This window comes from Pseudopipra pipra, chromosome 6, assembly GCF_036250125.1.
Source record: "Pseudopipra pipra isolate bDixPip1 chromosome 6, bDixPip1.hap1, whole genome shotgun sequence".
NCBI classification, from domain to species: Eukaryota; Metazoa; Chordata; class Aves; order Passeriformes; family Pipridae; genus Pseudopipra; species Pseudopipra pipra.
In genome coordinates this window covers 54,661,392-54,678,101 of record NC_087554.1, presented here as the reverse complement: position 1 = coordinate 54,678,101, position 16,710 = coordinate 54,661,392, and the positions used below count along the sequence as shown (strand labels likewise).

Genomic DNA, 16,710 nt, shown 5'->3' with positions numbered 1-16,710 from the left:
CTGTAATAAACACGTGCATGCCTCACACCAGGGAAGGAAAACTGCCCACATTATAGCAATGCCAGAATTGTTACTGCTTAGATTGTCAAGGATCTGCTCTGTCCACCTGTGCACATCCAAGCATGGCAGGTGTTTGGGTTTTTTGCAGTCACTGTTATTAACCATGTAAGAGTCTTCCAAAAATATGTATTGAGAAAAAAATAACTGCATTTCTTAAACACAAACTACACCTCACTCAACACTGGGTATCAAAAGAAAAGCTGGTGGTTTTTTTGTTTTTGTTTTTGTTGTTTTAAATTTGACATGCTGTAGCACAAAACCTGCAGGAGTGGATTGGTGAGCTATGGACCCTTGTATTTGCCCAGTAGAGAGACTACTCTTTCTCAAGAGACAGAGTATCGTAATATCTTTCATACTCTTTCACCATGCTGCATGGAGTCTTGACTTAGATATCTAAGTATTAGATATCAGATTATACTATTTCCAAGTGACATATAAACCAATACCTAGTGTCACAAAAAGTAAACAAGAGACCACCAAAAATCCCAAAGTCAAATCTTCTCTCTGTTAGCAGTCCAGTATGCAACATCCGTTGAGCCAAATCTCTTCTATATTTCTGCTTTCCCAGTAGTAAATGAAAATATTATTCACTGCTTATTTAACCTAGGAGATTAAAGTTTCCAGAATGGCCTCCAAACATTACACCAAGTTTTGAAATCACACTGATGAATACATTCAGTACCAATGCATCAAAAGTTCAGAGGCAAAGAAATACACTTCTACTGATGCACAAATACTTCTTAAAAGCTAGACACTCGTTGAATGGTTGCGCTTTTACCTAGACTGGGAAAGACTGCACCTCTCAGCATCCATTTCCACATCATCCACTCACCCACTTTGCACTCTGGCCCAAGAATCTCAGTAATACAGAAGCTAGTCTTTCTGACCCTCCTGCAATCCACAAAACACACAAGTCCCAGGACAAACAGCTGGAAGGGCTAGAGGGGAACTGCTCCACAAGCAGTTACATTTATCCAAGGGGTCCCACCACCCAACTCTAAGGCTGGGTCCACAGCCATGTTAGCTCTCATCACTAAGGAATCTCTGCAAGCTCACTTCTCCACAAAGACACAATTTACTACGTGTATTCAACACCAAACTAAACATGTTAGAAGTCTTGTGAAATAGCCACTCTGTTTAGCCTCCTCAGAGAATGAAATTCTTACCTAACACATCCTACGCAGGATTAAACCACTTTAACAACTCTTTCAACAATATTGATGGAAAGCTTAGCTGTCTTATTCTAACCCAGAGTAGAGCACAAATGTTTGCACCAGCACACGGATAACAAATAATCAAGCAAGCAACAGTGGAAGGTTGCTTTGAGCAGCCTATGTTAGCTTAACATATTCCCAAAGCCACAATGGTGTTCACACTAATTTCAGTAGTTCACAACATTTAAGGGTATCAACATGTCCCATCACAACAAAAAACATACCTTAGCAAGGCATTCATGCAGGTTTCACAGAATCTGTGTCCACATTCAGTCTGTTTAGGATTGCATAAGATGAGGCGACATTTTTCACATTTATACTTATCTTCCACGGCATTTACGAATTTCTCTTTGTAGCCACCTTGCTCTGGAACATAAATCGATGCTGAAGGACTGCGGTCAGGATTGGCTCTTTGTTGTACCATTTCTACAGATAAAGGGGGTTCTGACTTCTTACTGGTGTCCATGCTCTAAGATAGTTTCTGTGAATCAAAAGTGAGAAAAAATGAGAAATGAAGACCGCTTTTGCCATTTAAATAAAACAAATACAGTATCTGAGAGACTACATAAAAACAGAAAGCATCAGGAACAGATACATGTCCACACATCATGTGAGCATAATACATACATAACTGCCTAAATATATTCAGCATAGCAAATCTGTGAAACACTCCATGTGTTTCAAGGGCTCTAGAAGGTACAGAATTAAAATCTGTTCCTGAAAGCAAAGTGTTCATTAATTATGGGCATCATTCTAGGAACAAAGAAGGGATTCTTCCATATCTTCTTCTCTCTCTCTGTAAAGTATTGCTTAAGATTGAAGTTTTATCATGAGAGGAAGCAGCAAGGAGTGTGGTGAAGAAGGTGCACTGGCACAGGACCACACATGATACTGTTCAAATGCTACTGTAAAAGCACACAGCCACCAGTGTCCTATACAGGCTCCACTGACAACTCTTCCTGTCTGTCCCACGCAATAGCAAAGTGTAACACACGCTGCTTTTAAGTCTGTTTTAGAACAATACAACAGGCTTTTACTTATTAGACACGTTCCCACCTTTTCATCGTACATCCTCACATGAAGAGAACAAGTCACCAAAGTCTAACTGACAGCAGAGAAAGGCGTACATAACATGGCAATTTGATTAATTCACCAGGACTAAGCACAGTTGACAGGTAGCTGAGAAAATAATTAATCCAGTTGAAGAGTAAATTACAGTACCTACTATCTTGGACGATGTTTTGTCTAGGTCAGCATGCAGAGCATTAGCGGAGCGACAGAGGAATAATACCACAGATTAAGTTTTAAAATGTGTTTTCAATAATTTCCTAGCTGATCTTATAATCAAACAAGTGCAAGTGCTCTTAAGTAAACCTCAGAATATGGAGGAGAAAGCAGTTGGAGGATACAACACCGATTTACATATGAGAAAGGCAAACTTCAATTCTCCCTTCACGTTAACTGATATTTGTGATATAAACCTATTCCACTGCTCTACAGTTCCCTCAACTACTATAGTTATAATTCAACTTTAAGAAGCAGAATGGAGACAAGTCCCAGTTCACTTCTCAATTACTAAAGTATATCCACCAATACCACAAAGGGAGTAAAATGTCTCACAGTCCAAATACACAAACTCTTTTGTACACAGTTTTTCTGATCTCTTATCTTCCCCTGCTAAGCCCAAAACAATGCACTTGTAACAAAATGTACTTTCCTGTAGATCATTTCTGCATCAGTGCAGAATGCAACTTTTGGTACAGAATTCTCCATGCACACCAAACAGACAAGGAAGTTTCTTTGATTTCTCATGCTGATTGTTATTTACAGAAACAAAAGACAAAATCACTGTGACTCATTGCTGAGACCACTGCACATTTTTACACCACCAGCTGAGCAAGGGTAGAGGTGTCGAGCGAAGATTTCTCACTTCACTGCCCCCTAACCCAGGGGAAAGCCTCTCTGTATGTCCATCAGACAGAGAGAGCCCAAGGAAACCATCCTCATAACTCAGCACATAGATCCAATGATTGGGTCTTATTCAAAACCACCAAAACAATTCCCCAAACCCCCTCAAAAACAGGTTCTATGTTAACTGAAAGGCAACTATAAATTCTGATCCATAATTTGAATTTATTCAGAATGTTATTCTGTTACTTGTCTGCTCTTCAAAGACCGCAGAGACTTATGTATTGACAGAACAGTATCTGAAAGAACTGAAAAGTCAGTGCTGAACTGCAAGTAAGTCACACTTCTCATTAACGAGGAAATTCAGCTTATTTCAGACCAGGGAAGGAAGCAAAGCCTGAGCTAGTTTCAGCAGCAAGCATAAAAAAGCCAACAAATAATGATGACACTGAAGAGGCAACTCAAGATTGTAACCAGCACACAAGAAATGAAATTGGTGCTGAGAACACAACACAGAGACAGGGAGGTTGAGAAGTACCACGACTGAGAAAGGACAGCAGCTGACAGTAGTCTAGTTTTAGAGACTGCCCAAGGCATGACTGATGCCGCTGAACATCCACGGTTGGACATAAGGGAACACAGTCATGAGCTTAGGACCTCTGCTGAAGTTCTAAGAGAAAAGGAGATTAGAAAGGGAGGGGGGAAAAAAAGTGCAACTCCATAAGCATCCAGACTGGTGATGGTGAAACAGAGTGGACTTACTACGGACTTGCTTCTTGTGCACGACTGTGGGAAAAGCTTCATTTGGCATTTGCAGTTTAGGAATCTGTAAAGGTTTCAGTTCCCCAATTCATAATTTGTAGATAGATACTAATGCCTCTTCCCCCCCTGCAACTGCGCCTTTTTAAAATCATATTCAAGGTCTCCACCGTTCTGTCAATTCTTGAAGTCAAAAGCCAACTTCAAGCATGTTGACTGGTAAGAACAGCACATTTTACTTTCCTTAAAATGACAGAATAAAACAAGACATGGCCTGCTTCTGACCCACAAAAGAAATAGAGGAAAAAGAAGCACTAAAAGAGATGTTGACAGGAGAACTGGCAAGACAAGAGGGCACAAAGTTGCTGAACTCGTAAGTCATACCACTACTGAATGTCTGCTTCTCCATTAAGTTTCTTCCAAAGAAAAAGAAGCTAAAGAAGATGTGAAGTCTTCCAAAAGCATGATTTCTTCAAGGAAACTGAATAATTAGTCACAAGGAGGCAGGCACGGGTGACAGGAGAATATTCAACAGAGAAAGAGTACCAAATGCCAAATGAGCAGCAGGTGAGAGTTTCACAGAGATATGAAACTGCTCGGGGCTGGACTGTCAGCTGTCAAGAGAGATTTCATACCAAAATAAACTGCACAGGGCTCCACAGGCCTGCACTTTTGGAATTGACTTATTGGGTATCTTGTCACAGAAAACCACCAGAAAGCACACTGACAAATAAAATGTACTATGCTATATGCCTAACAGTCGCCTGCCTTGGGTTTTATGTTTATTTTATGAATAAGTCTGTCAGATCAGAAAAGCTAAACAAGCGCAGCACCAGAGTGGCCAGCCTGGTGAAGAATGCTCTTCCACAATACCCTGAATGCCGGGATTTTCTTATGCAGCCAAACTAGGAAGCCATTCATTAAGTACTTTCATAAAATACAACAGAGAACTGGGCTTAAAAGAACATCTGAACCTTATTACAATGAAAGACCTGCATTTACAAGGGGGTGGGGAGAAGTGATGCCTATCAAACTGCACACAGGTATTTGTATGCACAGAGCTATGCCCTTATGCATATGAGTTATGTGCTCTTACACCTGTATGTGGGATCAGTGGTAAACACAAGCGTAGATGGTACAAACAGTTCAGCTGCCACCCTTTGGCAAACAGCTTTCTGTTATGGTTTCCATACCACTGCAGGGTATCATCTGCAATGGCTTCTTTTTCTTTTCAGGAACCTTTAACAGCAGGACTCAGATCATACCCTGATAATCATGTTTTAAACTGCCAACAAGAAGCAATTTTGAAGTCACACCTCAGTAAGACACTGTGCACTTAGGCAGTGAAGATAACAAACTTCCAGGGAGCAGGGAGAGGAGTCTGGCTAGAACACTCAAGATAGGCCAGTTCTACTGAGGGCCTCTGATTCCTAAAGGCATGGCAAGCTGCCATCAAGCCAAGGACTCCAGTTCTTATTCAGCAAGCTAAATCTTAATGCCTAATTAATCACTAGCTATTTCTTATGCTCCAGTTTCTTATCCCTGGGAAAAATCATCACAATGGAAGAATGTGACTTTTAGATGTCTTTTTAAACTGTTAAGTCTTGGACAATCACTCTTCAGGACAGATAAGCACATAAAAAGAGGCACAGTCACCAAAGGCTGATTATGTCTCCTGTTGATTACATTCTTCCAGCCCCCTCTCCTGCAGCCAGCATATGCCAGTATGAGAGTAACAGAAATGGATTGTTCTGGCCATCAGATGTGTGACACTGCTTGCTCCAGTCTGTCAGGTCTCACCAAGCTCCAGTTTGGTCAATACAAGTGCAATTCAAGCAACTGAGGCTGGACCTCAGTTAATATTTCAGGCTGTGTATACTGCAATAAAAGTTTGAACAATTTGTTGGTGCTTAACTCATACTAACATTAGTACAGAGGGTTAGAAACTGGAAGCAAAAGTGAGTTTACTGACAAAGATATTCCAGGATTTAGAAAGCACGGGGGTTCCCACACAAAAGGCATTTTGCTCTTTCCTTGTTTAAGCAAGGATGTTGTTCTCACTGCGGAGAGGGCAAACATCCTAGAAATCTGCATGAGTATTCTGTATTACCACCTATATTTACAATTTGCTCTTTGGGAATAAAACCAATTTGTGACACAGAAATACAATACAGTTTCCATAAAAATTCAAAATAAATTTGCATCTTAACAGAAAAAAAATTACCTCTCATATAATCTAAAACACCCCAAAAAATTTGATTGCAACAGGTACCATGGGATTTGGCACCTAGCAAGCTCTGCATGAAGACAGTTTCAGCATATCGACAACAATAAGCTTCTGCCAAAGTTTTAAAATTCAAAAAGGGCAAAAAAGCTATTAGAAATAAATGTTTTCATTACAGTACCTTAGAAGAGGATAATGGATGATACAATTTAATTTGGTTATTACTGTAGGACAGCAAAGCTTTTTTGATCAAATTACAAATTGCACTGAAAACAGAAGTTCTTCAAACAGAACAGCACTGCATGCACAATATCTAAATTAAGCTTTGAAAGAGAAACCTGAAGTGGGACAGGGAGCTTAAGATCACAGCAGAAAAGTGACCAATGAGATGATTTAACCTTTCCTCTTCAAAAAATTTAGTATCTAAAAAGTGTAAAACAACACAAACTTCAGTACCTCATCCTAACTAGGTCTTTTTTTTGATAGCCTGGGGTGTGTTTTTTCAGTCCAGCTTGTAATGAGATAAGGGCTTGTGACTGTGCTTGTGTCTCCTCCCAACCTCTCAAAACCACTTGGAAACCAACTGGACAGAGAGGTTTCGTGAAATTGCACAGCTATGTGTGGAACAGAAAGAGAAACTTAACATAGTGTCCCATTGAGCAAGAGGCTATAAAAGTGCACCTCCTCTGTGAGGTCTGTCAGTCAGCCAGCCAGTACACAGTTAGATCCAAACCAGCCAACACCTGCTCCCTCCTGTCCCAGCAAACTTCATGGTCTTAGTCTCCTCCTATATCATAATGGTTGGTTTGGGTTTTTTTTTGTGAGGAGGGGGGGGAGTAGGAGTAAAAAAAAAAAAAAAATGTTGTAGGAAACCAGATTTCAGGAGTTTAACTGCTCTTCACAGAATTTTCTTCTGTACTCTACAGGATATCCTCAGAGAGCCAGATAACCAGGTACCTGGACTGGTACCTGACTGAAGCTCTTCAGTCTTCCCAGCTCACTTGCTTTCCATCATCAAGAATTATTGCTTCAAGTTAGCACACAGAAATCTTTATCTTAAAATTAAATTATTAAAACAATCTGAACTTTTCCTTTGTCTTATATTTCAGCATTTTATAGCTTCTAATAAATTCCTAGCACATACTTACTGAAAAGAACGTCCATCTTTCTTTCACTGTCTTTTAGACAAGTCTTCTGACTTGGTTCTGCTTCTGAGTGCAATTATAATATGCAACATATACTGTCATGCCCTGATTACTTGTTAAAACAACAATGCAAGCTGAAAGCAGTATATTGGTGACAACATATTATCAATTTACTCAGTACACACATGTCATGGCAGGGAGGCTGCCACGGGAATCTCGACTCAAGACCTTCATGCTTGAGAGCTCTAAACTGCAAAGGGCCATTCTCACAACACCCACCACACCTCAGCCTGACCCTCTGGCAAAACCCCCACCCTTAAGTTTTGACAAGGGCACTGAACAACTGATAAATAAAATGCAAATGGCTCAAATCACTCCACAAAAATACTTAGGCCGTGACAGAGGCAGCACTGGAGTGGCAGGTTTGAAAGCAGACAATCATCCATCAAATTTGTTTTGTGTGAGGTCAGAAGTCCTGGCACTTTCACTCCTCTTGTTTGTACAGGGGAACTACTGATTTATTTATTTTTATCTCCGTGCATTTTTCATGCTTGAAGTTCTATTCACTATTTCTGTAAAGCATAGATAGGACCAACTAACCAGAGGTTTAGGTATTTCCCAGCATATGCTTTAAGAGAATATTGTGAGAGGGGGTAGGGAAGGACAGGGAAGGGTTGCTAGTCATCAACACTAATAAAACTTTACACAGTAAACAATATGAGACCACTCCTCACTTTCTTTCATATATATAAATTCAAATACTAAGTCTAATTCTTGTACAGAAATAAAAGCAGCATTGATATTTAAAACTTATTTTTTCTTGTGTTAAAATAAATTGGGTATTTTGACTACTTTAAACTTTGCCCCATGATTTCCTAAGACCTTGAGATCATTCACATAATAGAACAGATGAAGATTAACAGGAAAAAAAACAGTGCTTGGATATAAGAAGATAGGACAAACATTTGAAAACATACAGAAGACACACACTTAGTATTCTCCACACAGGAAGCTTCTGCCACTTGCAAGCTCTCCACAGCCACTTATCAGGGCAGTATCCCAGCTGCTGAGGTTGGAAGGTAGCTCAGGAGGTCATCTAGCCCAACCTCCTGTTCAGAGCAAGGCCACCTTCAAAGTCAAATCAGGTTGTTCACAGCTGAGTTTCCAAACACTAACAGGGTAGGATACTGCAACCTCTCCAAGCACTTAACTCTGTGAGAAGTTTTATTGTAGCAATTATGGTGTGATATTCTCAGGCAGGAAAAAGGCCTGTTCTGATACATGAACTACTATGTTCTCAAGCAACTAAACCAGATTTCACCACAATCTCCAAGGGCTCTAAGACTGTAGAAGTTATTGAACTAAATACAAAACTGTTTTTGGCTTGGAAGGTACATGCTGTTCCTTCTTGTCCTATCTGACCTAGAAAATCGGAAGTGTAATCAAAAGATGCTATCTTGATATTCTGGCAAAGGAACAACCGTGCCTGTCACTTGAATCACAAACGTGTATTTCCCATGCTCTAGTTTGCAAGATGACTCAAGAGATGAAAAGGAATGGTAAGCTACATCTCACGTTGTTTTATTATCTTATCACTTTCCTTGACTCTGTTTCTTTCAATAACAAGTCTACACGTTCATGTGAAGTGTCTTATAGGATTAAACAAAATAGCATGCCAGTACAAGGGGACTCAAGTCCAGCAAGTCTGCTGGACTACGTTTTCATGAAAACAGTTCTAACATATGCTCCCTCTTGCTCAGTGTGACAAATTTCTAAATTCTAAATAGAGTATAGATGGGGAAAGTAATTACATCAACATTAGGAGATGAGAATAAAAATATTTCTAAATAATAACACAGTATTTATACAGTTCAGAGTGCCCAAGAGCCCAGGGACTGACACTTTTAGTAATTATCCAATATTATGTTGCATAGAATTAACATTTAGTCTAACACATACTGTACAGGATGGGAGAAAGAAAACTCCACAACTTTAAAAAGGATTAATTTTTATCTATAAAAAAGACAGCAGAAAAAGTCAGTGCAACTAAGGAAAGATGGTTTTTATGTGACACTGTGTTCAGCTATTACTTTTTTGAAAGTTAACAGCATTCCTTTGAATCATGACAAATTGGTTGGACAAACAAGTTTAAGATTCAGCCTGAGGCAGTATGAAAAACAAAGTGTTTGTATTTTGACTTATGCTTGCTATCTACAGCTCTCAGTAATTACTTTGTAATCTCAGTGGGCTACCAAAATACAGTATAACATCATTTAAAGTGCAAGAAATCAAAAACATCTTTTAGAAATCAAAAGACCTCTTAAGCTTTGAAAGCCTGGGTCACAAGACAACACGTAAGAGAAATGCTGTCCAAGCTCACTGCAAGTTATTCTTCTGCATTCTGAATTCCAATTCAGGTTCTCTTTTCTCTCCTGTACCCACAGACAAGGCTATTGCATTTCACCTATGAAGTTAACCCCCAGCTGGGATCTGTATTTCTACACAAGGCTTTTAGTAGAAGTAGATAAAGAATATAAAAGATCAAAAGATGATTAGATGATCACAGAAAAAAGTGTACTTTAATCTCTTCCTCTGCTGTTCAGGGGACATCCATGACTGAGATACATATGACAGTCCTATGTGGAGGAAGTGGATAAACACCATGAGTTGTTGGGTTTTAACTTCTGGCTCTGTTTACAAAGGAAAAGTTCTATCTACCACAGAAGAAAAATATCTAGGTAAAATATTATTGGAAACAGCATGAAAATCATATTATTTGAAATTAAAGGTAGTTTCCTCTTACAGAATGCGTTTATATATGCTTTGAAGAGAAAAATAGGAAAGAAAAATAGGAAAGAAACAGCTTATATTCGCATTCTGAATAGTCTGTTTTTATGGAAAGCTATTTCCATCTGTCCACATTTCCTCCACTTCTTGTTTTACAGCAAGCCTAATGCTTCCTTTGCTTTTATTGCATGGCATAGAGGTCCCTGGTTCACATGTTACAAGTGGCAGTGTTAAATCACAGACACCCAAAAGGTAAGTCACTCACTATGTTTCCCACTTCTGACTGCTATGACTGGGCAACAGTAAATTTGAACCAGCCATGACAAATCCTAACAAGAATCAACAAGGGTTAAGGCAGATGGCATGTTCAAATCATTCCAGCCCAAGCACACAGTCCTGGAAAAAGATGTGTCATCCTCTAGTGATCCAGTCTAGTCCCCTTTTCCTCCCAAGGTGTGCCTTCAAGAAAAATCAGCTGCATGATTATCAGAAACAATTCACTCAATAAATTATAGCAACTTCAGACCCCAAAGTCTCTTTATTTCTGAAACCACCAAGTAGGAATCAAGAAATCCTTGCTATCTTTTAAAGTTATTTTCAACCTTTTTTTTTTTGTGTGTGTTTTTGCGTTATGTTTGTTTTTGTTGTTGTTGGGGTTTTTTGTTTGGTTGGTTTGGGGGTTTTTTGTTTGGTTTTTTTGTTTGTTTGTTTGTTTGTTTTAAACCAAGACCTATTGATCAATGCTACTTTTTTCCACTTTGTTAATCAGAGATCTTCAGCTTCAAATCTAACAAAATTTCAGAATTCTATCGGAATAGCAACACATATTCTTCAAATCAGAAGTCTATCTACTCTGCTGTCTGCCAAACGCATGAAGAATACTTTCTGCATTGCCAGTTCCCAACAGAGTGCATCTGTGCTGTCTCTTAATGAATCCAGCCTTGAAATCTCAGCAGAAGTACTACCTGTCTTAAAGTTTTTTACCTCATCTTCTAAAATTATTAGATGAAAGTATGTGAAGGCAAAGGTGTCAGAGAGGAGCAAATAAAAAGAAAAAAAACCAAAGCACTTCAAGAGGCTTATTAAGAATAATTACAGCTAAACTACCTTCTCAAGAATCCCCACAAAATATTACTTAATTAATTTTAAAATGCAGCTCATCTTTAACAAAAATAATCCTCCCAGGAAATTCTGAACACAGAGGAGTTCAGAGGAAGCTGGTAAATGAAACAGAATGCAACTTCAAATATGGCTCCGAACTTTTTGAATTCAACACTGAAACCAAGAACTGTGGAACTAAAAATGACCATACCAGAAAACTGAGAGCACAGCATCTCACTTCCACATGAAATTCTTTCAACTCTAACCAAAGTAAGATTTCTAATCCTACATCCAAAGCTCAAAAAAAAAAAAATAAAATCTATCTATCCTGTCTTCTATGGAAATTAACTCACCCACATAAAACATTTCCTGCTCTTCCATTTTATCCCATTGACTACAGCATACTATGAACACAGGTATGAAAGATATACTTTTTCACACTGCCCTAAATATTAATCAAACTCTAGAAATTAACAACAGCAAGTGACATTGTCAGAATATTTTATTTAACACTGAACTGCCTGGAAGACACTCATTCATGCACAACCTCTCACTAATCTTAAGTGAAATTTGTAAATGGAATCTGGAAGAAAGAAAACAAAACCACAGAAAAAAAAACTTAAAAGAACCCCCAAACCTCTAGACCACTTGTGCTAGTATTTCTAGTTATACTAAAGTGCATTTCAATTTCTACATCTCTAGTAAAAATGTGTTACTGAAGTTGAGTTTTCAGGAAGAAAAAAAACAAGGTTGAGAAAGTCATAGACCCTTTATCCAGATTTGTCATAGCATTCATAACCAGAACTTCACATTCACTGCTATCTAAAGCATTTCTCACCTTCATTGAGGTGTTAATTTTTCAAAATGGAAGATTTAGATTCCAAAAACATGTTTCCCAGCAGTGTACTACTTCCTCTTGTAGTAAACACAGACTCTGGGAATGTGCTACTGAAAGCCAAGTCTATGTTAGACACAAGTGCCTTCTGGTGTATGACAGTATTCATTTTTCCAGCTGTAAGGTCTCATTAAAAGCTTCTTTTACCTGGAATCTCCTTGCAATTTCCTAGTTTCTGTCCCAGTTTCTCTTAGTTTCTCTCTTCTTTGTGATTACTTTCCCAGATAACAAACTACTTTATTATTTTTCTGCCAACCTTAAATCTTGTATTTGATGCCTGCAGGTTTATATCAACTGCTGATCTGGAAGTTTCAGATCAATTGATACCGTTGACATCTTGAGAACAAACCATCTCTACAGCACTGGTTCAGACTGGATACTACTAAGGTTTAAAAAAAAAAAACCAGGTCCCTTTTTGAAGGTTTCCATTGCACTGGCTTAAGAGAATTAACAAAAATCTATGACAATGTTATCCTTTACAATATACTTAATGTGAAGATTTTAAGAGTAACTTGTGCATTTTTCTCACTGAATTTCACATCACCACCCAAAAACCAGTGCTTATCACTGTTACACAGCCAAAAGAAGTTTAACAGAAGCGATAGCAACCTTTCCAAGAAACTTCTGGTAGAACTGTACAGTACTGCTGCTTCTTCAGAGACATGTTAAAACTGGTGCTTTCCACACCATCCACAAGGCTTAAAGAGATTTGTGTCTTCAGATTTGGAATATGAAGTTGACACTTCTAGCTGAAGATTCTTTTTGCATGCTTAATGCCTGAGGGCTTCTCTAGTTAATATTAATGAAATCATGTTCACCTCTACCAAATAAATACTGAATACAGCAATTTTGTTCAATGTATTAATGGCAATCTAACATTTAAACATGCATTTTTATTTTTGAAAATTCAAACCTGAAAGCCTCCAGGTGTTACACTAGACACTAAATGAGAATACTCAGATTCCTTGGAGAATTTATACTCATAAAGACTATCTGCCTGCATTATAAAGATTCACACAGGCACAGTCTAGATATACAGAATGCAAAGAATAATTTCCAACTGGAGCAAATGCCAGATTTAAAAGTATGCAGAGGACGCTCACTGTTAGAGCAAGGGGCTTAAGTTCTAAGATTAGAGCTTATAGGATGTTGCACTGCTAATGACATTTCAGAGGAGATAGTGCTGATTCCCCACTTTTTGTAAATAACTTGTATCTAGGCAATGAAGCTTCCAATATTACAGCAGCAGTTTGGATTTCTTTTCACCCCAAATTCTACTGAAAAGCTACACAATTTTAAGACTTCACCACTTCATTTCCCCTTAAACTGTAAAATAAGCAAAGTATTGCTTACCTTTTATAGCATCTCTGGCCTGAAGTGTTCTACATCAGTAGGAAGTATTATTTTTAGACTCTTCTAGTGAGATTTGTCACCACTCTAAATCCTCCTAGAAGTCTGGATAAGAAGAAATCACCTGCCCACCCTTCTTAGTTTCGTAAGAGATTTTTTTCATGATGTTTTCCAACTAAACTGAAATTTCTAATGCTTTATGATCTTATGAAGCAATTTCAGGATCCTAAAACACTAGGCATAATATTATAGACAAACAGCTAGAGAGGTCAAGACACCTGTATCTCTCTCTATAAGGAGAACTACCACCTTAACATTGTAAATGCTTCTCTGAAGAATCCTTTCTTCTGCCTGTTTCACGCTGTTTTGGAAATTCTTCTACTGCTGCCTTTAGAAAATCCCCAAAAAGTGTCAAATTTAATCCAATTCAGAACATATAAATGCACTTTCTACATAAAGTCCCAAAATACATCTAAAATGCTGCAATGTGGATCCATGAAGCCAGGCACAAACCAGTTCCTGGGTTTCTTTTCCGTCATTATACAGCAGCTACTACACATTAGTGGATAGGCAAGAGGAAGAAAAAGGGAAAAAAATGTAGCTCCAAAGCATCTGTTAAGGCTGATTCCCATTTCCTCTATACAGCTGCTGGCCTTACAAGCAATTATTTTGAGGCCAAGAGCAGAAAATTCTTACTGTTATCACAGATCAGTGAGTTCTGCAGGTTAATCATACAGTGTCAAAACTTGGGTTTTGGTTGCTTTTGTTCTTTTTTAACAATTTTCCACTATTCAGGACAGTTATTCAGGGGGAAAAAATGATTAAATAAGGTATATGTAAACTCATACTGCATTTTTTTCTTCATATAGTTTCAGTAATTTATTCTCCTGGGTATTGACTGCACCAGAGTTATACTTATGTGCTGACAGCTGTGCTGACAATGGCTGTGATTGGTAAAAGTGAAGGCTATTCCATTTTGGAACAAGAATATGTTATCAATCCCAACAGCTTCTGTGCCTCACTGAAGTAAGAGATTTCATTAGTGTGCTTACAGAAGATAGAGGGCCAACAACAGATGTAATTAAGGCAAATCCACAGTATATTAAGTTCAGCTGAAAGAGGACAAGAAAATTTTAGATCTTTATTGATATGTCATCATCCAGTTTTTTAAAACAATTTCCAGATATAAGCCAGATATAATAAGCACATAAGTGTTCACCTCTTAATACAACTTTGGTACTCATATGCTACCCTTCATATTGCCCCTTTTTTTCTCTCATCTGCTGAGTTTTGATCAATAGTTTCAATCAAGCCCTCCACTACCACATTCGAGTTTCACCTTGATGCACAACACAAAAATTAACAACACAGATTTTCAGAATATATACTCCTGGTATCTATCTTTTATCATAGGAGCAGTGAAATGCTGAATGGATTGCACACAAAAATTCAGACCAAAGTCATCAAAATAAATGCTCATCCTCATAAAGGGTTGTATTACATTTTTGATGTAAAGAGGAAATATTATGTGTATGACTAGACGATGAATTAAAAACAAAGCAAAATGGAGATTTTCAGTAAACTTTGAGATGGCAGGTAAGCAGAAAAATATTTTGCTTGAGTCCTAAGAACCTACTTCAAAATGCAGTAAAAAGACCGCTCAGGTAAAATGTTCTTTTCTATCCAAATGTTCATGCTTTAGGAGGAAAAAATAAATTAACAAAAAATAATCACAAACTTCTTAATAAATGTAGCAGCTATTTATCTCCTAACAATTAACTAGCAAGCTCATGAAATCTTGACTGAGTACAGCCCAGTTCAGCCATGTACCCAAACAGAAGACAAAAGAAACCTATGAGAGAAAGTATATCAAACTGTAATTCCAAATAAATCTTCTTCAAAGATTATCCAATGTTATCAGAATTTTCATGCTTGACAAATCTGAGATTTTTCCCAGCCACCAAAAAACCTTACATTAAAAACAAAAGCAAGAATTTTACTGTATCACAGCCACACAAAGCAGTGGCAGTGCCACCAAAGAACATGCCATGTATGTGAACATGGTTTCAAGCAATTCACAAGTTACTGGCATTAGAAGATTAAAGGTGAGTGTCCAAACTAGCAAATCCCATAAAACATATGTATTTTCTTAGAATGTACTCTTTAGAAAAGGTTCACCTTAAGAACAGGTTACAAGACCATTTTCCATTCAAATATGTCATCGCTATCACAGTTGCTGCCAGAATGGCATAAAGGTTGAAAACCTTGACAGTTCTTGCTCAACCTTTGTTCTTACTGCTTTTTCTAACCTCCTCACTAACTACCTGCTAACAGGTAACCTCTGTATCAGTCTGAAAATTATATGCTCCTTCTCACATAACAATTCTCCTTCACAGACAACTGAAGAGACTATAACATTAAAAGGGGAATTGTTAGCTTAAAAAAAGCTCTTGACTTCCAAAGTTTGTGCAACAGCTTTCTTGATCAAAATCTGAATACTTCTTTTCTTCCCACACTAATACTCCTCCCTTCCCCCAAATTTGGAAGACTCTCTGATTGCTTACATTTCCTTCGTTTTATTTGAATCTCATTTGATCCGCAGCTTGAGGAGAAAGAAAAATAGGCTTTCTCAGTGCTCTGTTAGGGTTCTCTACTCATGCCAATAAGGGGAGCTTTGCTACAGTCTGCCTGGTTTCTTTCTTTGCCCTGAAGAAAGAAAAAGTTTGAGTTACATTACCTTCATTCAAAAACCCTACAACAGGCTTCTCAGCATTTGTTAAGTTGGCTCTAATGAAACTGAAGAAATATCAAACTAATTCTTAATGATAAATTTAAAAAATAACCTAAGATAAATAACACAGAATATGTAACTTATCATCATGAGTTTTAAACCACTGTTTTCTTCTCTTCCACTATTGTTCATAAAGGACTTAAAAAGACCTGCATTTTAAAGAAGGACGTGAACAATCACAGCTCTTTCCTGCTTTCACCCACACACAAACTTTTCCACCCAGATACAATGCGTATCATTAGACTGTATAAAATCTTCAAAGCAGTGCCATTTTCTTGGAAACAGTCTGATAAATTCCATTTGAAAACATCAATACAATTCTGAGAAAATAATTAATTGTTCTGCAGAGTGTTTCTTAAAAAAACCCATCCTATGACAATATTCCAAGAGATCATTAGAAGGAAGCAACTTGGTTTGGGAAAGCTTGTTTGATCCTGGAACTTTCACAAGCACAGAGAAAAAGAAGAAAATAGTCT

The 16,710-nt window shown here is 37.9% G+C and overlaps 1 protein-coding gene across 12 annotated transcripts in view; it reads right to left on the bottom strand.

Moving 5' to 3' along the window:
• The window catches only part of TRAF3 (TNF receptor associated factor 3), a 76,120-nt gene that overhangs the window by 33,023 nt on the left and 26,387 nt on the right, over positions 1–16,710 (bottom strand). For 10 of the 12 annotated variants that reach the window (XM_064659219.1, XM_064659213.1, XM_064659220.1 and 7 more), the window contains one exon: positions 1,499–1,755. In XM_064659219.1, coding sequence (XP_064515289.1) covers positions 1,499–1,740 — 242 coding nt within the window. In that variant the 5' untranslated portion in view covers positions 1,741–1,755. Of the gene's footprint in view, positions 1–1,498; positions 1,756–16,007; positions 16,150–16,710 lie in introns of all 12 variants that reach the window. The other 2 variants (XM_064659217.1, XM_064659214.1) reach the window with 1 other exon arrangement.